At 39.9% G+C, this 27,419-nt stretch overlaps 1 protein-coding gene across 1 annotated transcript; it reads right to left on the minus strand.

Moving 5' to 3' along the window:
• LOC137283597 (DNA repair and recombination protein RAD54B-like) lies at window positions 1–26,783 on the minus strand. The gene is made up of 27 exons (XM_067815186.1): window positions 26,456–26,783; window positions 25,683–25,810; window positions 24,915–24,958; window positions 23,685–23,953; window positions 20,905–20,984; window positions 20,714–20,735; window positions 20,331–20,385; window positions 19,949–20,036; window positions 19,626–19,722; window positions 19,169–19,224; window positions 18,670–18,756; window positions 17,933–18,087; window positions 17,711–17,758; window positions 17,528–17,609; window positions 16,075–16,155; window positions 12,122–12,271; window positions 11,307–11,418; window positions 10,621–10,800; window positions 9,861–10,075; window positions 9,372–9,533; window positions 9,135–9,261; window positions 8,544–8,650; window positions 7,639–7,704; window positions 1,774–1,887; window positions 1,472–1,633; window positions 1,180–1,251; window positions 1–802 (listed from the first exon to the last, which is right to left on the minus strand). The coding sequence occupies exons 2-27, from the start codon at window positions 25,797–25,799 to the stop codon at window positions 725–727; spliced, it is 2,826 nt and encodes a 941-aa protein (XP_067671287.1). The 5' UTR covers window positions 25,800–25,810; window positions 26,456–26,783; the 3' UTR covers window positions 1–724.
• Between the last annotated feature and the right edge of the window lie 636 nt (window positions 26,784–27,419).

A 27,419-nucleotide genomic window follows, 5' to 3' on the forward strand; every position in this document is an offset into this window, starting at 1 on the left:
TTTTTGGTCCAGAATGTATTTTATTTACAGAATGTACATTATTCCATGGATACTCAAAATGATCTATCTGTAATTGCATTTAATGGACATGACACATGAAAGCATAAGCAATAATCTAGACATCAGGAGACTGGACCAGATAAACCAATAATTGATGTAACATCACACAATCCATGTGCCATATGCATCAAGCCTGGCATCCAGCTATGGTGCCACAGACTCTGCCAGGATACACAATTAAGCCTAGCATCGAGCAATTTTGCCACAGATTCTGCCAGGATACACAATAAAGTCTGGCATCCAGCTACTGTACCACAGACTCTGCCAGGTTACACAATAAAGTCTAGCATCCAGCTATTGTACCACAGACTCTGCCAGGATACACATTTAAGCCTGGCATTCAGCTACTATGTCACATGCTTAGCTAGGATATACAATATAGCCTGGCATCAAGCTATTATGCCACATGCTCAGCCAAGATACACAAGCCTGATATCTATGGTGCCACGCACTGAAAAAGGATACACAGTAAAGCCTTGCAGGTAGCTATGGTGGCATACACTAAGCCAGGGAAGACACTTCTCAGATGACTTGTTTCAGACAGCGACAAAGATGGTGTTGAAGTATGCACTGGTTGGTTGGGATTGGCTGATACGATGACGTAAAACCACTCCACGCTACTGACATGTTTGGGAAAAGAGGCCTTAATCTGAGAATCTCAGCATCATGAAAGTGAAGTTGTCTTGGTCTCATTCCAGAACACAAAGGATATTACATCTTCAGCACCAGATATATGCCAGCTCTGAAAGCAACAATACCACAAAAATTGAAAACCAGTACCTGAATAGTTGCATACACAATGGAATCTGGCATGTCCAGATCTTGTTAGTGAAGAAAGTACACTTTCAGGACATTCACTGATGAGAATAACATGCAGGTAACACAAAGGGACATTGCTGATCCTGAAGACTTGACTGAAAATACAAGATTTCTCAATACACTGTTTAAGTGCATGTTGGATCGTATATGATCTGATAACTTTACTGTCTCATTATCAACATTGAAAAGGTAGGATCAAGTTTTGAAAATTTACAGACCAAAACCAAAATTCTATGGAATATAAATATTGATGATAAAACATGAATCTTTGTCATTACAAGCAAAGAATATAAAACTCACAGGATCAAAAGTGGCAGAATTCTCGCCTGTTAGGTGATGCCAGTCAAGCAGTTCATCCATTGAAAAGTTTTTCTGGAATGATATTCCCACAATGCATACATCACATATCATTTTTACATACATAGTGACCCTTGTGCATTTAAGGCAGTATGAAAATATGTTTTATTTCTATGCACTTTGATTTCATTGCTGGACTGGGCACCAAGATCATATTTATCCCTTTTGGCTATGATGTCATGGCTCCAGCAGACAAAACTTTTCACAACTACATCTCTCATCAACTCAGTCTTACCTTGGAGTTCGATTTGACTGCAGGACCTCCTAGCTGGCATAGTCGCGGCATCTCTGTGGGGTGAGTGACAGTGTCTGGTGGAAGCACTCCCTTCCCCTCACACTGGCAGTCCAGCAGGGTGTGAGTGTCACACAAAGTCTTCTCACTGAGGGTGAACAGGTCCTGGGGGAGCAGACAGGAGAGTCAGCCACTTCAAAACATGCTAGGGGCTAACAGATGCGGATATCATAAATGTGTCTGAATTACTTTAAGAAACTGCCAGGGCGAACATAAAAGTAGACATGCTGCTTTCAAGGCTTTACCTTGAGATCCTCCCGAGAAAACTGAACCTCATTCCTCTCTCTCAAATCCATGACGGCACCACTAAGCCCTTGTTTGCTGATCTGGCGCTGGTACACCTTCTCCTCGATAGTGCCCTGGAATACAGATGTTACATTGTAACAAGGCATGTTACACATCTAACACTAAAGTTCTTTACATTTGTTAGGAGGACTGCATTTGTAATAAAAATTATGAAACATGTATTCACCATTCTATCAACAAACTGGAGATAAACCCAAACATAAATTTCATTATTTACATTCAAAGTGAAATACTGGGATGAAACTGTTTCAGTTAAAACATTTTTATAAGTAAAATGCTGATGTCAGATGTTCAGTCTCTGAGTACACTGTACAGCTGTGTAGTTAAAGTATTTCAAAACTGAATATAAGCAACATATCCAAACTTCCTACTAAACAAGTGGGATATCATAGATATAGAAATTCAAGCCAAACTCCAGATGAAATATACATGAGATGACAAACAATGCATGGTTTCAATAGATAAGATGGTGATGATGGTCAAATTCTGATGAAACCTTAAGGCAATATCATGTGCTACTTAATCAGAATCTGATGGGAGAAATTAAGCACTTCCTTGAATTTAACTTTCTCACAACAGTCTCTGACAGCATCAATAAATGTGTTGACATATTAGATATTTGCTAAAAATACCAGATTATTAAAATCTAAATAAATACTTAAATACTTACTTTAACATAGGTCTATAGCATATTACCTCAAGCTTCGCTTTACAGGAGATCTGACAAAGATTCAAACTTGAATGGCTACCTCGCAATCACGACGTCAGGATACGGAAGTATCTGGATCTCCCCACTGCGCATGTGTGAAGATTCCTCAAAAACTTCACTTTTACTTCCCGATCCGAAGAATCCGAAGTGGGGAGGAGCATCCAGCGTTGGGAAGGAGTTGGTATGGTAAGGTAAGTATTTAAATACCTAAAATATTTAGATTTTAATAAATTTTTACTTACCTTACCATAGGTCTATAGCATATGGATACAACAGCCTGGACGGTGGTGACGGATTCCCGAGGATCGCCAGTGCGTAATAACTCCCACATATGCCCCGGGGTAGTCGGACCACTACTGATTCTCTTGTGGGACTAATCTACCGCCACCTCATCACAAAAATGGGAACTGGAACAGAATCAGAGTAGCAGGTCACGTACTAACCACCAGAGGGGTACGATATCTTATCTTATGTAAGTACAAGACCCCTATAGACCAAGGTAAGAAACAACATACCTTAAAGGGCAACCAGACGAGTAAGTTGCTGAGCAACTACTAATGGTCCGAAAGATTGCAGTCCCTACATGTCCGTTACTGCTAAGTCACATAGGTAATGACTAGCAAAGACCGTGGACGACTTCCAGAAACAACCAGCCATGATATCGGGGACCGAACAATTCCTGTGCAAGGCCATAGTCGACGCTAATGCCCGAATCTCATGAGGGTTATTAGCCGTCGGGTGAGGGAGACTCTGACCATCATACGCTGCTAGAATAGTCTGCCTCAACCAAAGCACTATGGTGTTTCTGTTGACTTCACCTTTTGCTGACATTGAGACTGGTAGGAACCTCTTCCTAGTAACTCAATGCGGCGCAGACTTCCTAATATACAGCTTCAACGCCCGAACTGGACATAGTAATAGTTCTGCTCTATCCTCCGGCCCGACTATAGATGAAATCGGCGGGATAGAAAACAACCTGTCCGGCTGACCTGGCAGCTGGTTCTTCGCCAGGAAATCCCACAAGAGTCCTAGGTGTGCTACACCTTGTCCAGTCCAATAATCTTTGCCACTTGCGACGAATAACCCTTGGCTTTTAACATCCTCTGCAAATGCACCAAGCGCACAGATGAAACCGGATGCACCAGCCGACTGTGAGGATGACGCAACAGTCGGTCCCACTCTGGAAGCCGGAACGGGCTTCCTCTTGCAAGATGGCATAACTCTGGAAACCATGTCAACGCTGGCCACCAGGGCGCGACCAAAAGTAGTCGTATCTTTGCTGTTAGTTTGAGCTTTGACACTACCGCTGGCATCAACACTGGAGGTGGGAAGGCGTATGCGTCTAACCCCTCCCATGACAGGGATAGAGTGTCGGTCTGGGTCTGGTACTAGAGACACATAAACTAGGAGTTGTGTGTTGAACTTTGTGGTGAAGAGATCTATTAGTGGACGTCCATGCTCTCTGCATATGAGATGGAACATCTCCAGGTGGAGCATCCACTCGGTTGGAGATGGCTTTCCTGGATGAGAGTGTGCATCGGCTAACATATTCCTGCAACCCGGAATGTGTCGAGCTCTTATCTCGATGTTGTTTGCATCCAACATACTGGCCAGTAGGAACATCTGATCTAGCAGGGACTTGGGTCTTGTTGTACCCTGCCTCCGCATCAGCCATACCACAGTGGAGTGACGCAGAAGTGGTACCCAATGACCTATCGCCCGAATTACCACCTCTAATTCCTGGTTGTTGATATGCCAACCTGCATCCAAGTCGGACCACAGCCCCGAGGTGGTCTGGTCGTTAAAGTGCGTGCGCAATCCCTGATCCTGCACGAATTCGCTTAAATAAACTCCTTCACAGACATTCAGCTGGAACGTCCACCACCGCAAGTACTTGTGGAGATGGACTGGAAGTAGTAGACGTGTCTGAACGTTGTTTGCTCATATGTAAGGAAGAAAGAACCGTTGCAGTGGACAAAGCATTAGACGTCCCCTGCGCGTCAAATCCTGTTCCGACGTCAGGAGATCCAGGAGCGCCTGCCATTCTCTTAGGCATAACGGCTCTGACAACGCCCTTGCAACGATCGAGAGGAATCTGAACCCGTTCGAGCCGTGTCTGGAAGAGGCCTCCGACGAATACTAACTTCTGGGTAGGCTGCAACTGCGACTTCTCCCTGTTTAGCAGCCACCCCAGCTGACGAATGGCAAAGTCCAGTTGTCTGCGTAGCAACTGAGGTTCGCCCTGAATGAGGAGACAGTGGCGATGTAGGGATTGAACTCTATCTGCTGTAGGTGCAGACAGCGAGTGATGGGCGTCGTGATCCTGGTGAATAACCACGGGGCCGTAGATATGCCAAACGGCAGAACTCACCACTGGTAATGGTGACCCTCAAACAGAAACCTGAGAAACTTCCTGTGCGCCGGATGGATCGGGACATGTAGGTATGCGTCTTGAATGTCCAGGTTGCACAACCATGCACCCAGAGCCATCTTGAGTTGTAGCTGTTCCAGGGAGATCATCTTGAAGTGTGGCGGCTTCATCAGATAACGCTCGTTGAAAGCTGCCATCTGGAACTTGTCTGAGTCTTTCTTGGGAACGAGGAAGATCGGCAAATAGAACCTTGGTGAGAGGTGTGGGACCGGTACTTCCTTGATGGCGCACTTTCCCAGCAACACAGCGATGTTGTCCCTCAACAGCAGACTCTGTGTGATTCGTACCTCTGGGTGTGATGTTAACGCTGGGCTGATCTGACTGACTCCCTCCTTGGGATATAGCGCCTTCTGCCCCCTTCTTGCAATCCAGATTTGCCACGAAAGGCAGAAGATAACGCCTCAAAAGCCGACAATGAGACCTCCATATTCCTGAGGACAGCATGTTCCTTATATACATCCGGAATAGCATCCCCGAAGAGCACTTGGGAAAAGAAAGGTGCCCTTATCAGCTTCCTCTTAAACTCTTCCTGCCACAGGCAAGCATCTAGGAATCCAGATCTGTGAACCACTGTGGCCATGGCCAACGCTGTCCTAATATGGCCCAACAATTCATGCAGTACTTTACCCTGCCACACAAAGAGCGATGACAGGTGCTCTAACCTAGATTCATTCTGCTCCGTTAAGTCTACTGCTGCCGCTGATGTGGCTGAAGCCAATGCCGAAATCGGCTTCAAACTACGTCGTAATTCCGCATCTATGGCTTGCAGAATCGAATCCTGCACCTTGTAAGACATCGACGAGGATAGCCTTTTAATAGCCTCGTCCAGTCTTGCACCCGAATCAGCAAAGTCCAAGCCATGAATCTTGTACTCTTGTTTTTTAATCTTAGGCGCCCTTATGTTTGCATTTAGCCACAACTTGGCAAAATCCTCATTGAGCAAAGAAATAGCATCCGCTACCATTGGGTGAGGTGGGATCAACAGTTCCGGCTCAATCCTAATAGCCTTGTCATTGTTCACACCCGATGTAGGCGAAGGACAGTCCGGGAGCCTATCCGCAATCCAATCGAATACGGCAGATAAGGGCAGGTAGGATCCCTCGTCATCCTCAAGCTGTGTTGGATCCTCCTCGTAGTCAGGGGAAAAACACTGTTCCTCGTCTGCTGTCCAAGACACAGTAGACTTACGCTCCGGTGTCCATTTCCTGTAAGATGACTGTCTAGGACGTGGTGATGCTGATGTAGACCTAGACCGTCTATCTCTGTGCCTATGATAGCCAGATCTACCCCAGCGCTCCGGCAATCTAGACGTTGAGCGTCAATGTCTGCAGGCACTTCACGAACTACTGCGAGGGCTCCTACCACAAATACCCTCTGTTGTTGGCATTACCAAAAGCAAACACTTCCGATCCGGACAACGGTCTGCTCACAGTAGCTCTGGCTTGGGGTGCGCCACTATGCACTTGCGCTGGCGCACGACCGCTGTCCCTTCCCTGCGCCAAAGCTACCAAGTCTATGCCAAGCTGAGCTGATCCAATCATCAGCGCCGTGTTCGATGTGCCTGGCGTCAATGTCCGACGATCGAGTCCCAGGCGAGCTGGGAAGAGACAATATAGAACCTGCCGATGATGCTGGGGATCTGGACATCTTCCTTAGCTGTTGGGACTTTCTCTTTTTGACAACAGCTAAATAGGTCTTGAAACCTTGCAATGAGAGGTCCACGCAAACAGAGCACCTCTGACGTAAGGAACAGGGAACCGCCGCACAATCCGGACAAACAGAGTGGGGATCCTTGCCGGATTTACGACCCTTGCAAATCTGGCAAAAATGTTGTGTCATACACAACAGCTGTAACAAAGCAAAAAAAACCACGCTGATAAGACAGGGTGGAAACAAACCCCCCTAACATAAAATGGACTGCGTCACACATAGTGCTGCACGTGCTTACAATAGACAAGTGAAATCACTATCACCTTAGTCTGAACAAAGCAATGAAATGAACAAACCTGACCATGGAGGGCATCAAAGAGTTAAAATAAGTGCCCTCAAGTAACAAATAACCATCCAAGAAACTCATGGAGGTAAATGCACGAAAAAATAGAGACACGATGACATGTGTCACTCAACGTAGCCCGAACATGTATCAAAATTACATTTACACGTTAAAATCAACACAACAATAGAAAAATATACATACCAACTCCAAAACTCTTGGAAATAACGAGCAAGTATCGAAAAAAGTTACAACTTTATTCGATCAAGAAAATTATTAGCAAGCCAAACCCTTCTGTCTCAGGCGACGCTTAAAGTAAAAGTGAAGTTTTCGAGGAATCTGCACGCATGCGCAGTGGGGAGATCCAGATACTTCCGTATCCTGACGTCGTGATTGCAAGGTAGTCATTGCAATTCATCTCCGTCAGATCTCCTGTTAAGTGAAGCTTGCGGTAATATGCTCTAGACCTATGGTAAGGTAAGTAAAGAATAAACCTACATATAACGGAAGTCAACAGATTATTAGGAACATCACATACTACAAATACACCATTAGTCGTTCTTAAATGTAATGTAGGGTTAATGTAGGGGACATGAACCAACTCACAATTATTATGTCCTTAAACCATTTGCTTTGGTATTGTTTGCTAACTAGTTTCTTGTGGTACTTACTGTGGTGAGAAGTCTGTAAATGTAGACCTTCTTGGACTGACCATCTCTCCACACTCTGGCCATAGCCTGAAGACAGAACCAAGTGACCACATACATCAGCAGCATTTTGTTTCAGTTATCATTACAAGGAAGCAAAACGGGATGCATTGACCATGAACGTTAACTGTGACACAACACAACACACTACACATACAGTATATATATTCATAAGAATATTCTGATATTCATTAGAATATTCTGATATTCATATAAACCAGGGGGAGTGTGGTAGCCTATTGGTTAAAGCAATTGCTCATCACCTCAAAGACCCAGTTCAATTCCCCACATGTATGCATGAAGCCCATTTCTGGTGTCCCCTGCATGATATTACTGGAATATTTCAAAAACTGGTGTAAAACTAAACTCAGTCACACTATCACTCATATAAACAGCAAGTGCTGTTTAATAAACACAGTGAAAATCTCTTAACATTTAAAACCTGTCCAAAGTTGAAACATATGTTTCATGTTACCACTTGCAGGGCTCACTTTAGTGCTTTGTTACTTGCACCAGTGCAACCCAATATTACAAAGTCTAACCTAGTTATTAGTCAGTTTTTGTGGGGGTAAACATCTAAATAACATGCATCTACATACTGCAATAAAGGCAGTTGAAGTGGAACTAGGTGCTACTAGGTCTTATTGTAGGTTGCACCATGTGCAACATCACTAAACGAGAGCCCTGACTTAGGCAATATCCAGTCAGTGTCTACATTACAGGTTACAGCTGGTTAACTTCTACTGTAGAGTGAGTGAGTGATGAACGGATATAAGCTGGTTAACTTCTACTTCTACTGTAGAGTGAATGAGTGAGTGAGAAAGCAAGTGATATGTGAATGAATATAAGACTATACATGAAGTGTTTACCTGGAGATCATTGGCAGGGTTCCAGTCAATGTCATACAGGACAAGTCTCGATGCACCAACCAGGTTCAGGCCAACTCCCCCAGCCTTGGAGCTCAGCAGAAACACAGCTACAATAGATTATGGTGACATTGCAAAAACTCAAATGGCATCATGTCTACCATAGGGAGTATAATCTTGTAGTGATTCTGGGTGAACCAGTGCTTTATAATACTGGTGTCTATGATTCAAATACAACTGTTGACAAATACACACAGCAGTGTGAGAAATTTACACTGGTCCTGAGGTCCCTGACTAGTAAAATTCATTAGAACCACTAAATGATAAGTTTGCCACAATTCTGGTGGCCAGTGAAATTAGTATTAATAGTTACGTAAATCTCCAAATTTTGTTTTGGACCAGTGAAGTACAGACAGGATCATTAATTATTGTCAACTCATGTGGTGTTGTGGGAAGCTGTGAAAGGTTTCTTTCCCTGTATATTATTCCATGGCACAGTTATACAAGACAAAGTGGCACCTAGATGGTGTAATGTTGCTCCAATCATAACAAGATAGTAAAACTGGAGAAACTTGACATTTGGCAGTTTCTTACTTTCTAGAGAGTGTTTACTGTTGAACTTGTTCACAATGTCTTGCCTCTGTGATGTAGGTGTCTGACCATCCAGACGAACCCATTTGAAGGTAAAACTGTCACAAAACACTTGCAACATGTCCAGAGTCTGCAAACAACCAAAGGGAACAGAAAACATGTTGGTTAACAGTCAGCAAGTTGGCCTGAATTGTTAGTGAAACTGCCAAAAGAATAAATCAATAGTTAGGAAAGTGTTACCTTGGTGTGGTTGGAAACCAATACCACCTTCTCCTGGGGTTGTTCAGAGTGCAGGGACTGTAGGATAGAGGAGAGTGCTGCCAGTTTGCCAGAGTGTTGTGTCACCACCTTCTCCAGGGAGACATCCTCAGGGAAGCAGGGAAGCAGGCCCGAGTACACAGACTGGACAATAATGTGTATGTCAGCATTATAACCGATGACAACTAATCAGTCATCATTCTCAGCTCCATGTAAGCAAAGTAGCTTGTACAAAAAAAGGATTGAATGTTGAAGTTCATCAGCCATGCTATGTTTCCATTAGTAAACTAGAAATCCATATTTCAACAACACTATGACTTTTACTGAATAACAATAATCACCCCAAACATAATGAAGAATGGAAAAAATAACAGCAAATTTATGTTAATGACTATCGATGCTTGTATTTAAGTGTATCAAATACTTGCAATCGCTATATTGATATCTATTATCTTCCACCACATGGCCTACCTCTCCCTCTTCCCCTCCCCCACCTGCTGCCTCCATGGCCTTCTTGAGCACCAGGTTGGGGTGGTTACACAGATGCTTGAGAGCGGCAATACAGATGAGGTGTGGTGCCCCATCCACATTCCCTGATAGGCAGTGCCGGATGAGTCGACACTGGAGGAACTGGCGGTACAGGCACAGCTGGAGATGACTTGCATTACAGAATATTACAAGCTCCACTGTAGTAACAATGATAGAAATCATATAAAGGTCAGTAAGGAGGTGAGGTACTGAATATGACTATCAGTTTCATTCAAATTAGGATTTGTTCTCTTAGATTGAGAAGATCTGATGACATGTCCATACGTCTGTATAAGACCTAACAACACCTTAAATGTATTTACTCAAGGTACAGATTCAACATAATAGTTCACCTTGCTGAGTCTACTGAGACTTTTTTTATAGCAGTGTTTGTGGATGCAAAATTGGGAAAGCTGCAACATGTTGCACGGTTGGTAAGATATTGACAATCTTTGGCTAAAGTTCCAGATGGAATGATTGTGCTGCTGTTTGACCACAGATGATGACTGCCTCATGCCAGGAGTTTACTTTGCCATGCCACTGTAGATAAGTTGACCTTAGTATTTAATATGGCTGATAATGGGGTGATGGTAAGGTGATAGTATATATTATTACCCATCAACAACTGGTTTTCCTGGAAAGTTCAGCAAACAGATTGCTGTGAAACAGATAGAATAACTGTAGATTACGTCTTTTACTATACCTTTAGGAGGCAGGTATTTGTTGTTTATTTCTTGAGTTCTCCGCAGGATGAACATCTTGGTGAGTCTGGTCAGTTCTGCCCCCCTCTCCTCTCCCAGACTGATCTGCTCCAGGGAGGCCCCCGGTTGCCGCGATGTAACAATGGGATCTTCATACACTCTGTGGAAGGCAGCACTAGAACCTGGCCAGTGGCTATTCAGATCAGCTTTCAGGTTCATGATATATACTGGTAGGGATGGTTGGTTGAAGTATACAAGTACTTGTTGGTACCCACAGAATTTTGTTAACACCTCACTCATTCAGTGCATATTTAGAACATGAAACAAGTATCCATAGTACAGAAGAAGACAAAGTCATCAATATCCCCCGCAATGGTAAAATATTCTTCATGAATATGTCACCTCATTATTAGTTACGGCAAATATTGTCATCATGCATACACAGATCCAGATCAGTAAGACATATTTGTTTGTCACACTGATCAAACAAAACCATCCATATGTAAACTATTCATATACTACTAATCTTGTATCAACAACAGATTGCCTGAGTAGTTCCACAGTTTGATGTACCTTAGTAATGCTGATACTGGAAAAAGAGTGGTACAGTTGATTTACATCATTAGGTTCTTGACTACCCACAAAGTGGAAAGTGTGTTGTGAAAGTTTTCAAAGTTTAAAGACATACCTAGGATGCCAGGGTTACAGAACTCCACAATGGAGTAGAACTCCTTGAGGTCATTCTGTATGGGAGTACCAGTAAGAATAATCCGTCTTCTGGTCGGTAAATTCATGATCAACTGAAACAACAAGACGTTAGTTCAGTAGTCAATTTCACTATCATGAAATATAAGAGAAACAGGAGGTGAGCTACAGACTGTTTCTTATATTCTTACCAACAGTTTGACCATGCACCATGGCACCTGGTGACTGAACAAACAGGGCAACACATAGGCTCATCATGACAGCAAACAGTATGACATTCTCTCAAAGGAAACTGAATTTCTGCATTAACATACACTTTACTGCAATCGTATATATTTTTACAGGGTGCCATTTGCACAGAACGGTGACGAAAAACCTGTCAGCACAGTTTTTCATGCACATCAAATACCTGAGTGATGGTATCCATCATGAAGTTTTCACAACGGATAGATATGCAATGATCAAAGCTAGCTGCCATAACTAAATTATGTTTACTAAAGTAATCACACAGAGAGTTGAGATTATACTTATATCAACACCTGTTTCATAGGCAAGGACAACTGACCATAAACATACCGATCCTTTGACTTTTTTAACTGTAAAATACCAGCATATGCTGGTGAAAGGAAACACTGTATTGACTTGACAATGAATATTTTGCTTGGTATGATTGTTGATGCATGATCATTTTGTGCTAAAAGAGAAAAAAGTGAAAGCCACTCGAAAATAACTACGATTACATTATCTACTAGTGGCATGTAGATGTAATAACATTTGCATGAAAAACAAGCAACTCACCGAGGTAGTCTTAATTGCTGTATTCTTCAGCCTGTGGCCTTCATCACATATAACTATGTCAAAGTGCACTTCCTGGATCACTTCGTATGCTCGTACAAACATTTCATAAGATATGATAAGTACTGGGTAGATGGCTGTTTTTGTGTATTCCTGTAACGCCAGTCATTACAAGTAAGTTGTAATCCATTCAACCACATATTAAGAGCAAAACAAACACTGCTATACAAGCTTGTATTGGAGGGCTCAATTCAAGTTTTACAAAATGTGGTCATAAAATCAAAAAAAAAATTAATGAACTTAGGATTAACCAAAGGCAAACTGTACCGCAAATGGGTTTTGCAGCATAGAGAAAATGACTAGTCTTTTTTACATGCGAGCGAAGTGAGCAAAGGTTGGCAATGTACTTTCCACGCTTCAGTTCGACAAATATTTTTCATGTCAACATAAAATATCGCAACCATCAAATGTATACACCGATTTCTTCACTGGGTTGTGCTCTCACATTTCCAACCCCATGTTGAACAATTACTCACATGAAATATTTTTTATTCAACATTTTAAGCGCAACTCATGGTAGATCAGCCTGTTCTTCGCCTCCATCACCTTCATTACCTCCAGCTTCCGGGTCAATGGAGTGAAGGAACAGGAGGGTATTATTCTATATAGAATACTTACAATTACCTCCCCTGCATCATCCGCCCATTACGCCAGAAGTGTTTTTATGTAGAATAAATGTTACGAAAATTCTAACAATAGCGACGACAGACAAGACAAATAAACTCCAACAGGTTCATGATAAAAATTAGGCAATGTGGTATCTTTTTTTAATTACTGCTTATTCATGTTCCGTCACTCCGTTCAACTGGAAGCTGGCAGGGGTAATGGAGACGAAGAACGATCTGAATACCATGAGTGGTGCTTAAAATGTTGAATAAAACATATTTCACGTGAATAATTACTAAACATGGGGTAAGTAATGTGAGAGCACAGCCAAGTGAGGAAATGGGCGTGTACCTTTAATGGTGGTGATATTTTATGTTGACATGAAAAATATTTTTCGAAACAAAGCGAGGAAAGTAAGTTGCCAACCTTTGCTCACTTCGCTCGCATATAAGAAGACTTGTCATATTCTTTATGCTGCGCAACCCCATTTGCACTACAGTTTGCCTGTGGATTAACTTACTTTGCCCGTCTTTCTATATTTATTTTGACCAACAGGTACCTGGTTTATTGTTAAACCATAAGAATGTGCTTAAACACTGTAACTCAACAGTGTTTAACATAAAAACGACAGGTACTTAATTATAGCAGCTGTCAATGGGGTCTTCTCATTTTGCCACCACCTTATTGCTAAGAAGGCAAAAAGCCATGCATAGTGATAGGAAGAAAAATAGGGGCTGGAGTCGTCTCAAGTATTATGAAACATATTATTTAACTTTGCACAATAAGTACATTATAGTGTCTTGAGTATTATTAATTAAATTACACAACATTAGCACATGTTTTAAGGCACATGTAGCAATACAGCATTTCCAGTGAGCGACTCAGTTTAGTTTTACGCAGCTTATCACTGCTGGGGACATCAAGCATGGGCTTCACACAATGTACCCATATCAGGAATCGTACCATGTCAAAACACTGATTACACATCAGTCTCGTTTACTGCTGACTAGGTTCCATCCTATCGCACAACTTAGTGCAATAACCTGTCCAGAGTTTTGACACCAACTCATTTAACTTGATATATTAAAGTCAATCAGTATTATTTATAAATATAATCACTTGAATATTGCAGCACTAGTATCCTTCTAATCTATGCAAACACGCTGTGCAGTGAGCTGTTTTGCAGTGTGCTCTGACAAACAGAGCTCTGGAAATCGTTGAAATCTCAGAACGAGGGTCAGCTGCTAGAAAAGTTTGGTGGTCTAGTACGGACTTGACAATATATCAGTCACATTGTAAGTTACAAAAACACATGTAATAAGTGCAAAGAACACATAACAGATGTAACCAGATTGCCAGATGAATTGTGAATCACTGTATGACCGCTTCCAACAGGGACAATCTGTGACATCTTAGTTAACGACATGCTCCATAAGCCTTGACATAGAAAATAGAAATGCAATTACAGTCAGGCCGTGTTAGTCCGGACCCGACAATCCGATTCCCGCGATATCCGAATAATAACTAGCTGTAACCAATCTTGTTTACTATGTAAACTCATTACCTGTTGATTCATTAATCCGATGCTTCACTCTCCGTATCCGGACATTAATCAGCAGTAACAGATTAGCTAATTACACATAGTTTTGCTTCATTAATCCGGCAGTACATCAAAAAGGTTCAGATAATCCCTTCACACCATGAGCCCCATTCAGAGGTAATTGTTAAGTGACACTTCCGAGTTGAAGATGTCGTTAGTTTGTGATTTTGATCAATTAGCAAGTCTAACTTTTGGTTAGTTGGAGTAATACCTGTCATGCTTACTTCCTGTATAAAACACTGATCGTGTCAAAATGAGATCAGCTGATGCTTGTCAGTCATAATGGCAAGTCCCGCCCCTAGGCATAAAATATGTGAAATTACTGCCGCACAAAAAAAGAGAAATTTGTAGATACAAAGAGAAAACCCTAAAGCCAGTTTTGATCTTATGTGTAAACATTTTGGTCAAGAATTCTATCGGCAAGAGCACCATTTCGGACATCTGATATGCTTTGTGATTAGCTACGATCATTTGACAGGACAGATGCAATCACGTAGTTGACACGTGATCTTACTTTGTGACAATGCTGCCAGTCACAAGTGTGCCAATGTCAAACTGACCAACGTGAAAGTACATTTCTTGCCTCCAAACACCACATCGCACATTCAGCCAGTGGATGCTGGCATCATGAGAACTTTCAAGCCCCACTACAAGAAATATCTCGTCAAGCATTTCATCCATTGTGCCAACCGGCCACAGACCTGACACTGACAAGCACTGACAAAACTGCCTGGTCCGAAGTAAAAAACTCCATCATTCAGAACTGTTACCGTCATGTAGATTTCTTTCACAAGTGAGTTTTGTTATGTGTATGTATAATCTATCCAGACGTGATTGTATACATCGATTGGTTATTATATGAATATTCAAGTTATGTCTACAAACTGTTATAAAGTCTTTTGAAACGTGTATACGTTCGTATGTTTTTGTTTTGCCATGTCAAAGGGAAGGAACTCCACTGTAGTTGTGTTCATAAAAGTTTGTTTCAGTAGTCCGTACGTTTCACTATCCGAACGTTTTTGATGAAAAACAGAAGCGTCCGGATTAACGTGGCCTGACTGTATTAAAATTCATTTGTAAATACCATTTTCTTATGAAACAAGGAACTGAAATTGAGTCTAACTAGAGTTGCTTGTAATGTTTCTTTTCACTTTCACATGAGAAAACTCAGATCGTCTGAAAAGTAGGTAATTGTCTGAATTGATTGATGAGCCTCATGTTTCCGTTTGCCGAGCGTGATGAGTGAACACTTTAACTTTCTGCAATGAGTAATTTTAACATGACCCCTGAGCTGGTATAAACACAGAAGTTGTTAATCCTTTTCAGGGTGGTGGCAAAACAAGGAGACACCTTGTCAACATTGCTCATGACAAAAGGATATCAATATATATAATTGTATAGAAACAAACTCCTAAACAATATTTCAGATTAAAGCGGCTGGTCCTTTCTTAAGAGAACAAAAGGATAAAGGTTTGTGATTAAAACTGACTGACATATGACTTAGTACATGTGGCCAGTAGTTTCATTAGCTCTTGCATTCAGGATTTTTATACTACTTTTAATTCCAAAGGCATGAGGGAGAAAATGTCAGTTGGCAATTAAAGGTAACTATATTGGCATTATCCACATGCTCTATAGTATAAATGGATGAAAGGTGTGTTTCTATATCCAGAATCACTTTTCATCTCACCTCAGCTCTGTTGTTGGCAGAAACAGCAAACACCTTCAGTCTCTCAGAACCTAGCCACTTCTTAAACTCTTGAAACCAGTTCTGGAGAACAGAAACATCCAGTGAGGAATACAGCGACTTAAACAGAATAGTTACCATGGAGACCAACACAGGTAGCTATCATGTGCACAGCAACCTTCTATCAGCAGCATCGTAATGTCACATGTACATGTCTCTTATTTATGGCACTACTGAACTGAAACCCCAACTAATATACTATTCATAATCTACAAAACTGAACCAAATAACTGGACTTCCATTCAGATCACATACAAGTGTTTGACACTAACATGGCAATGTTCCCCACTGCCAAAAAGAATGAAATATGGCGTATTTACTAATTTCTATCTTTTGGTCACATAGAAGATGACCTTTTGTATGACATAGTTAATGTGTTACCAAGATTTTAAAAAGTGTTGTGTGACCCTGAAATAAAAGACTGGTGTTGCATGATCAATGAACTCATCACCCAATGTAGGCCGTCACCAAATCTGAAGACAGTGCATGAGATGTCATGCTAACAAGAATTTGAAAAGTGGTTAAAGTGTTATGGTGACCATAATATATACATAAAAATGTACTGGAAAATGAGGTTCCATTTACAGGGATTGGGAAAGAGAGCTTTGACAATGGGCCATTTTCAGGATTATTAGCCATTCTCTTAATTTAGAATGAGCCACTGCCCTTGTATCATTAGAAAACTTCAAAATTTTAATGGGCCATTTTGTATTCTAATGTGCAAAATGGCCCATGTCCCCTGCCTTTCCCAATCCCTGCATTGAAATAAGATTTTTTATGAGATGACATCTTATTTATGAGATCATTGACTGCTAAGGAAGTAAAATCATAAACACAGTTATTTTTCACTGTGATTTGGCCAATGAGAGCTCATCTAACACAGCAGTGTCATCCATATCAACAAGGAATTATTTCACGATCTGATCAAACCATGTTACATAGGGATCAAACATTCAGAAAAAGTCATAGAAAATACCACACAACAAGTTCACTGACTATAATACACTGATAATGAAAGCTGGATCAGTAGCAGAAGCTGTGGCAAAAGTCACAGTAAAACGTAATATAACATAGCATGAATACCTACCATATTGCAATATGTGACGCTTCAACCAGAAATCACTATGCAAAGGGTAAAAATATGCTTCCAAATCTAAAAAGCTAATAGTAAAGCTAGATTAACAAAGGTACGCAAAACACAGTCATAAATTTGTACATAATGAAAATACATGAGGACATAACAGTGATGGTAAGAATTCTGTAGAACATTCTGATACCAAACACAACATATTGCACCATGTTACTATATAACATCAAGCTTGTAACAAGATATATATACATGCATATCAAAGAAGCTCAGCACAGATGCATATCCAGATGAGATTTGATTTCTCACCTTAACTAAACTGCCAGGGGTGATAATGAGAGCTCTCCGTATCACAGGCTTGCCACCATATGGACCCTGCTTCAACACTGTCCTGCACAATACAAGATGAGTCAGTCAACAACCATTCCACATTTGAAAATCCAATAAATGTTCCCTCGATATTACATAAGACTATATGAAACATCAACTCACCAAAGCATGGTGATACACTGCAGAGTCTTGCCCAGGCCCATGTCATCGCTGACAACATACAAGGAGCAACTTTAATCATTTGTGCATCATACAAAATTGGAGGCATAAAGTCTATAGCATTTTCAGGACTATGATGCTCCTGTAAATGATATGTAAATGGAAAGTTAGTTAAAGTCATTTGACTTGTTAATGGTGATAAAATGGTATATGTATGTGTCTCACGCTAAGATGGCCCCTTGTCCGGCAAAGTCTCTGAAGCCCATGACACATTCGTACAGGAACAGCACCCCCTCCCGCTGGTGTTCCCGCAGGTGGGTAGACAGGTAGGGGTCTACCACTACATCCAGCACAGCCAACCTCTCTCTGTTGAACTCCCACTGTGAGCACAGTAAAGACAGGGGTAACAAAGGAATGCTGTCTTGCAGGAACCTTAACACAATGTTAAACATTATTAAACAGTTTTAAGTGGAAAGAAAGCTACCAGTTATTTGTTCAAGGATGCATTATTGAGTGAGTATGGTTTTACATATCACGGAAGGGGACACCAGAAATGGGCTTCACACACTGTACACATGTGGGGACTCAAACCCAGTTCTTCGGCATGACAAGCAAACACTTTAACCTCTAGACTACCCCACCGCCCCTCAAGGATGTTTTGGACTTTGGTGAAAGCTGAGAGATGTGTCATGCGTTTTAAGGCCAATGAACATTATCATGGCAACTGTATTGGATAGAGTGACACTGAGCCAGTGGCCCTTTATCCAAGTTTCCACAGATTGGGAATTCAGGGAAAAAATCACTCACTATTCCTTTGCTTGCGGTGCCACGTGATGATCACTATTTTCTTCTGGCAAGGGATTTCTTTTCCACAGGATTCTGTGAAATACCATTCTTACTATTACTAACTATTTCATAAATCAACAGTGATACACTAACTCATTCTCAGATCAGACACACACCTGATGTGAAGAGTGTGGCCTCGTCATCACAAGAGCTCCTGGAGCAGTGGGGTCAAATCGGGGCTTCACACAAATATCACTTCTCACCTGTAAGTGACAGCAAAGTTGTTCAAATTCTCAATCAACATAACCAACCCTACACACACATACACAAACAAATGTACACATGTGAATAAAGTTGCTTTATTTAACAGATTTTTAACAGATTGCATTTATTCGTTACCCATTTGAACAATTTGAGTTTAATGAAAATTATGAAGAATTATGTGTTTGTTAGGTGCAGTTATACATCTTTCAAGCACTTGCTCAGGCATTTTGATACCAAAATAGCTAACCATTTTTCTTCAGAACAAGAATTTGGCTCATGCCATGAAAGAATAGAATAATGCCATCTCTGAAAAAGGAGGCATAGACTAGTAATGTATATTTATCAAACAAATCAGAGATGTTTCACTTCACAAATTTCCCATTCAATAATGATAGCAAACTGTAACACTACCTTTGGGGCTGCATCCTGTTTGTTCTTGTTTGGATTCATAAATGGTTTCTTTATACCTAAAACAACAAATACTGGAAGTCAAAGCAACACAGTAAATACCCTGATTATGAAACAGCCACAGAGACATGTAGTAGTATCAGCAGATGTTATAAAATTTCTGTCAGGACTGATGAAACTGTATGCAAACAATAACATCAATGACGACTAAATGTAATAGCTTCTACTGATGTGTGTTTAGTCTGCCACCATTATTATTCCTAACTTGTGGTTTGCTTACCAGTGATATATTTACCTTTGTATTGTCTATCAGTACCTGAACTGTCTTGTGTGTTTAGTTAATCTGTGTTCTATTTACTTTTGTTTTGTAACTCTGTGTTGTCTTTACCTGTTTTGCTAATGTGCTGTAATTACCTGTGTGTTGTTACTGGAGGTGTATTTATGTGTGTGTTGTACTTACCTGTGTTGTGTTGAGCAGCAACAAGTGGAGCAGGACCAGCAGAACTGGTAAAACACTTTCCTGATGTGAACTGCTCCTCTGTCAGTACTGACATGACCTGTGCAACAAGGAACAAAGACATCTGTGCAACCACACCTTGCATCATACTCAGTCTACCCTAGTGTCTCAAACATACTTATTTGCCAACACTGTCAACACATTTGTCAAACATACTGACACTATTGTTTCATTGGTTTTCATGTTACAAGTCCTCACATTTTTGAGACTAACAAGAGCTGCTCAGATGAAACAAGTGTAAAAAGACAAAGCTTTAAAGAACTAACCTGTATTTCTTTTCCACCAACATAAAGGGTTTCATCTTCTTTCAGGGATGCTAGCTCATCGGCCTTGTAACCACTGCCTCGACCAATCCTGGATAAAAAACGAGAAGTAGTCAGTGCAAGGGAATGAGCAAACCCATTTGATTTGAGCAAGGGAGAGCTGATACAGGCTAATGTACGTGCAGTGCATGACAATGAAATTGACTGGATCAGAGAAAATATTCAACCATGCCTCAACTCCTGATATCAACAGATATACACTAACACTCAATGTCAACACGTAATAAAATGCTGTACATACTCTCTGGTGACATTTTACGAAAGTTACTCATAAAAGATGAAATCCTTACTCGCATGAGAGTTTAAAGAAACCAAGACCACTCACTCTTTGCTCTCCATGTCATACAGAGTGACACTTCTGCCTTGAGTCACCAGCACAGCTGCACAAAAAACATTCAATGCTTTAAATGTACTATTGCTTATGTAATTACTACAGAGGGGCTGGAAAAAATTCAAACAGTTTTGGTTGTTTTTTCCTTATTTACAAATAATTTACTCCAGAATGAAAATGGACAACAGTCTCATTAGCCTGAAGTTCCAGCCAATGCTCTTTTGGAAAATTAAGCATAACACTCTGGGTGTTCTTGTCTGTCCATGTAAAAGATTTAGATTTCTGGGGGTCCCTTTGTTCAAATCCTACCTATACCTTGAGAGTACCCAGGATTTTGAACACTGGAGGAATATTTCTAGCACTCCTAAATTACTCACCATCACCTTCCCACTTCTTGTGCTGAAACAAATGAGATTCAAATTGTCCAAAAAACTATCTGCAAAGATGTTAAAAATATTAGACATGATAGCTTAAATAAATTGTCTAAAGAGCACTCCTTAGTATTCAATGTTGTGAGTAAATTGCTGCTATATCAAAGGATGACTATTAGTATACACAAGGCAGCTACCTTCTTCTTGGATCGTTTACACCAAACAACACTGAGGTAGTTCTTCTGTGATGCTGCTCCTGACTTTGTGGCTGAAGTGCCTGAAGCAGTTGAAAGTAACTGATCAACATTTGCTGAAATGTTTCAACATTTAGAAGCACAGTTTGCTTTTTAATGATAAGCTACATATCAATATCCTCCCATTATGCCGAAATATAGTTCTTAGGTGCCTTATAACAACAACATTGACTGCTCAATGAACAGATTACTACTACATAGAAAGATGACAGAAAAGACATTAATTTTGATTGCTGCAATATAAAAACATTAGATTTTCTTAAACATTTCATTTTAGCCTTCTCATCTAACAGGAGTTGGCATCCTGGGGATAGAAGTTTGCTTGAACGAGCCAATAGATTAGAAAGACTCCAAATGAAGCTGCTTGCAAGGTTACTGGTCTTCCAAGATATGCATCTTCCAGTTTATTGTATCATGAAATGGTATGGGATTTATTTTCTGAGAGAAGAAGATGCAAATGAACACTATTGTATAACATTCAAAAAGGTTTTGCACTGGCTTTTCTTTAGGATTTATTCCAACCTGTAGTATGTAAGTTAAAGTTAAGAGCAGAGCTACAGATAACTTTTTGGGTCACTGAGTTACGTACTTGCTTGTGTTCATCTTAATCTATTTGGTATCCTAATTTTCCTTTGAGTAACCACATAGATTGTACCATACTCATTCAAACTCAATTTTTCATTAACTGTAAAAATACAAATAAAGTTCAGATGCTGGTTTACGTATTTATATGTATTTGATCTGTTATAATAGAAAGAATCAGAAAGAGTGCATGTTGCCAAGTTCATGTGCTGAAATTAAATCTCTCAATAAACCTCAGTTATTTTGGATATTTTGTTTGTACTCATGTAAAATCAAATTTACTGAGCATTTACCAAATTGCAAGGGTACATGTACTTGTATGCAACTGACTTAATAGGAACTGAGTTTTTACATAAATGTTGGAGTCACTTAAGCAGATACACAGCTTTCCTGTACATCTGTATGAGTTATGAAACTCCAATAATTTGGCCAACCATGTACAAGACCAGGTACTCAACATCATCTTTCCATCTTTCATGCAGTTAAAATATGGAATAACCATAATAACCTTAGCTATTAGAAATTGCAACTCTGTTGCATCATTAAATCTTTTATACACATGTGCACCTAAATGTTATTCATGTGTTATTCATGAGGAAGCTAAATGTTTTGCACACAGGATTAAGGTACATGACAAGTATGCTTAATTAGGATTTATTTGGAATAAATTGTATGTTATTGTTCAATGTCTGGCAATTGGGTGACTGACCTACACATCATGAGTATGTTTCAAATTTAGCATTTTATAAACACAATGAAAACAATTAGGCTCAAGGGTTTACATCATGATATGCATTCAAATAGCATAAAGATTACCTCTTTCAGTGAGAGTGAGACACTGGTCTAGAGATTATCTCTTAAAGTGAGATTGAGACACTGGTGGAGAGATTATCTCTTAAAGTGAGATTGAGACAATGGTGGAGAGACTACCTCTTTAAGTGGGACTGCGACACTGGTGGAGAGATTTTTTAATCTCACAGCGAGATTGAGACACTGGTGGAGAGATTTTTTCCTCTTACAGCGAGATTGAGACACTGGTGGAGACATTACCTCTTAAAGTGAGATTGAGACACTGGCGGAGAAACTACCTCTTTTAAGTGAGATTGAGACACTGGTGGAGAGATTACCTCTTTAAGTGAGATTGAGACACTGGTGGAGAGATTACCTCTTACAGTAAGACTGAAACACTGGTAGAGAGATTACCTTTCACAGTAAGATTGAGACACTGGTATAATGAAGATGAACAATTTCAGAAGCTTGATTATTGTACATCATCACCACTATCAGTGTTAGCATCTACACCGAACTGGAACAGTCCATAAAACTAGTTATTCTTAGTACACATTTTGGACATGTGTTTATGTACTGTAACTGAATTTCTGTTAGCCTTTGACATTCAAGAGAGTTCACATGTCTCAAGACCAGACTGCTAGTTTATTGTTTATGAGTGGCCACAGTTTACAGCACCAATATATTTGTGGCATGTGTCTGCATAGCAAGGATTAAACTTCCATGTATAAATCAAATAAGTCCATGACATCACAACCATTTTCTTAAATCAAAACAATATTGTTTTAGCTTACACGAACAATCACAGGGATAAGACTGAAGAAAGGTTCAATATCAATAGCTGAACTGAGAAACCTGACTCAACATGAACTGACATATCTAGTGAAGTATTCATGAGATCATACACAATGTATGCTTGAACATATATGTAACCCCCATGGGGGATGGCAGCCTAACGGTTAAAGTGTTCGCTGGTCACGCCGAAGACCTAGGTTTGATTCCCCACATATGTACAATGTGTGAAGCCCCTTTCTGGTATTTCCCACAGTGATATTGCTGGAATGTTGCTAAATGCAGCATAAAACCAAACTAACTCCCTCACTCTACCATTTTATATCAAAATATGGGGCGGTGGGGTAGCCTCATGGTTCAAGCGTCTGCTCGTCATGCTGAAGACCCAGGTTCGATTCCCAACATGGTTGCAATGTGTGAAGTCTATTTCTGGTGTCCCCTGCCATGATATTGCTGGAATACTGCTAAAAGCACTGTAAAACTAAACTCACTCACCTTCCACATGCATAAATTTGCACAAAACATATTCATGCACATCACGAATAACTGAGCATATTTACCTGTTTCTGTGTGAGTTTTCCCAGCATTTTGAATGTGTGGATTATTCCTCTCAGCCACTGGACCCAAAGGACATCGGAACTTACTGAGTCCAAAAAGAGGTGATGAGAATTTGGAGTTTATGGCTGATGAGGTTTGCATCTTGTTGGTCTGTGTAGTGACAACAGTGTCTTTCTGAGCAGGTGCAATAAATTTGTTTCCACCTGAGACACATGATGAATGCACAGGTTCCTCATTCTGAATTTCTCTGTGATCTGATGGGGTGGATGAACTGTAAGATAAGAAAGTCACTTTCACTCTCAAAATATATCACATTGTTAGTCCCATGTGTCAATACATTACATGTTGTTTTACATTTGATTACAGTACATTTCACTTTGGAAGAGCATGCTGCTTGTTATGAACAATGTTAAAATGAACTCCTTGTCTCATATCTTACACTGTATGTTTTGACTACGATGTATTTACAGTGTTCATGTTAATGCAGAAACCTGCGTTTTTCACACCAAAAAATCAACAAAACACACAAACAGCATTTTGCGTGCGTGTTTTGCACACATAAAAAGTACCTTCAAACAGCAACATATGAAGAAACAACATATTTTGAAATGATTCAGGTTTGTTATAAACACTTCACTCGCAAAAGATTTAGACTACAGTTTTATTTCTGCACACACTGACACAAAACCAACCACGAACACTGATTTACCTGAAATATTTTATGATGAAATATTTTGTGCTGCATTGTGCTTGAGACCAATGTAAGAATCTACATCAAAACGTCTCTCAACGTAATAAACAAGAAGTTGTAATCCATAAAGCTCTATGTTTCATTTTAGAAACATTCTTGAGCATCCACGTTAATGGGACAATAGACGATACTGAACAGTTTGGCTTTGCCTAATCCTAACTCAACTTCAAATTGAGCAAAATAGCTTTGTTTTTAGCTGACTATGAGAAAAGCCATTAAACAGCAAGAAACTATAACAAGTAAGCCAATCATTCACAAAAAAATACTTCTGTATCACCCAAAACATAAGGATATAAAATGTCTGAAAATGAATTGTAGTACTTTCTGTCATATAATAAGTCATTCCCTATGACCTTCATAACATGTGTGGACTGATTCTTCACATTACAAAAGTGTATTGTTACAGCTCTACTTTAAGCACATTTCAGAACAACCTACCACACATACAATTAAAAGGGCATCCATCATAGTATTAACTTACCCATCAGATGTATACACAAGGTTTGACAGGACAGTTCTCTTTGGCTGCAATAATAGAACACTCAGCATTATTTCACATATTGTGCTGATCAACCATAGATTCTGAGCCACAGACTGAAGTAAATAACTGGATGCTACTTGAATGAACTCTGGACTGAGACCACTGACCCACCTCATACTCACATCTAACCATTTTCAAGGAAATCAGCAAGCAATCATACAGAACAGTCATGTTTTTGCTTTACAGATTCAGCTGCCATTTTCAACCATTTGCATCCAAAAACATCTACATTTCTGATTCTGAGACATACCAGGAATCACTTTTTGTATCTGATACAGTTACCGTAGCATATTGATACTGCTCTCAGCTTCACTCCCGCAAAGCCTTTCCCAGAAGTTAAAAACCAGCATTTTTCATGAAATAAATAACACTCCACCAACACTTTATTTCTATTTTGAAAAGTGAATATCAGTAATATATTTATCCTTCAGCCATGTCTGCTTTCAGGTATGGTCGGAATATATATATACGTAAAACACTAACATAATTTGTCTGGCTGTAAGAAATTGTTCTTGGTTTTCTAATCCTGAAAAAGAAAATTCAAATATCTATATTTTTGATAATCTTCTGTCATACACATTGTATTATGATAATTAGATTGGCACCATTTTAACACCTTTTACCAGTTCTATGAAAATGTCATCAAATTTGCATTATAACTCCAACACTATAAGTATCAGCAAGTGTGCATGTACAATTAGAATTTACCTCTGGTGATACTGTTTGGTTGTCATGCAAATTGGGTGAAATGGGGTTCTGGTACGGTACAGAGAACTTTATCCTCTTTGCTGGGTTCAGTTGGCTGGGGGCTGCAGACCTTCTCATATCGCCATCCTCTGAAACAATACAGTCCTCGGTCCTCCACTGAACTACATAAACTTTCTTTCATTTTCTATGACTGTGTCTTATATACGACCACACTCAGCAGTATTCCTGGCATATGTGCACATTAACAAATTTCATCTGTATTTTCCCTGGAGAGGTCACATAAGTGATGTAAATCAATATTTACCAAATTCTGTTTTCACATGCTAATCCACGACACTATGTATATGATGGAATTTACAACACATGTATTCAGACTATCCTTTGGAGGCAAAATAGCCACATTAGCTTTTAAAACTGTACTTTGTGTAAGAAATGACAGAACGACTGGCAAACAAGAATAAGATGGACCGGCGCAGGGAATGTGCTTACAAGAAGTAGGCTTTGTGCAAATCCTCCCCTCCCAGTGAGTTGGTTTGTGAAATGGACAGCAGATGTTAATGTCGAGGAAATTGATTCCGCTCGAAGAGCTCTGCGCTTACCTTGCTCATAAGATTCTCACGTAATCACACTTGATCGCATATATAACCCTGGGCCTTTCTCTCAAAGTGGGCGGCACTCATAGATGCTAATTCCCAATATGGGTTATAATAAAATGTCATTCAAAGTTACATTTATTATTTTAAAATCGAGGGGAACAAAGGCGGAAGGCTTACCGTCAAATTCAACACTCAACAATCTTTGCCATGTGAGATTCGGGTGTCAATGATACAGAAGCTGTAGCGTAGTACGAAATCCTGCTTTTGTTCTCCGCGCCGTTTTGCTAGATTTATCGGGAGTTATCCTCCCACAGCAGACGACGTATCGAGCATCAACAGGTAAACCGACCATTGCCTATTTACTTGCTATTCACATGCACTTGCGTATATAAAGATTTCAATATAGACGTGCTCTGTATTCTGTATTGTGAATAAAATGCATGCTTTGAAAACGGTTTTGTACTTGAATCAACAAACACAACTTAAAAATAAAATTATGTAAATTAAGAGTAGCGTCCCCTGATAACTCTCAGATTGTGAAGTTACAATTATACTGGTTAAACTGGTATTCGCTAACTTAAGCGTTAAATACAAGTACCTAGCCTTCTGTGCACTGATAAAGTATCGAAACCAAGTAGAAAAGACACTGAAAATGCTGTCTAAGGTTCTGTTAGATTCAGCAGGGATAATCTGTATATAGTCTCCCTGGTTTCAGTATGATCGATTGATTGGGAAACTCATGCTTTTGCCATGTCATAAGTTACCGGAAATGTCCATATCTTTAAATTAGCTATATGTTAACACCATACCAGTTGAACAACATGAAAAACGTAATAATGCAATATATGTTAAAATTACTTAAATTAACCACATACAGTGTAAAGCTTCCGGAATGGTCCCTCGATATGTGTTGACTACTGTTCTGCGAATCTGTGATAAACAAACTGCTGTTCTGCGAATCTGTGATAAACAAATTTTTCCTAAATACATTGTTCTGAAATCTAAACAACTTTATTTCTGACTTGGGCATTAGTTCGATAAAACATTTTATAGTGTCAACGGGAGAGTTAAATGTGCAGGTAAACCTAAACATTCAATGACATTTTGCTATGTCCACTTGAAAGGGTATTGTAAGAATTTA

Source organism: Haliotis asinina, chromosome 5, assembly GCF_037392515.1.
Source record: "Haliotis asinina isolate JCU_RB_2024 chromosome 5, JCU_Hal_asi_v2, whole genome shotgun sequence".
Classification (NCBI taxonomy): domain Eukaryota; kingdom Metazoa; phylum Mollusca; class Gastropoda; order Lepetellida; family Haliotidae; genus Haliotis; species Haliotis asinina.

Coding starts and splice junctions, on each gene's coding strand:
- LOC137283597 (XM_067815186.1), bottom strand. CDS start 25,799: ATGAGAAGGTCTGCAGCCCCCAGCCAACTGAACCCAGCAAAGAGGATA. Junction 23,954..24,914: donor CTTGTGTATACATCTGATGG/GTAAGTTAATAC, acceptor CTTATCTTACAG/TTCATCCACCCCATCAGATC. Junction 20,985..23,684: donor GAAAACTCACACAGAAACAG/GTAAATATGCTC, acceptor CAACTGCTTCAG/GCACTTCAGCCACAAAGTCA.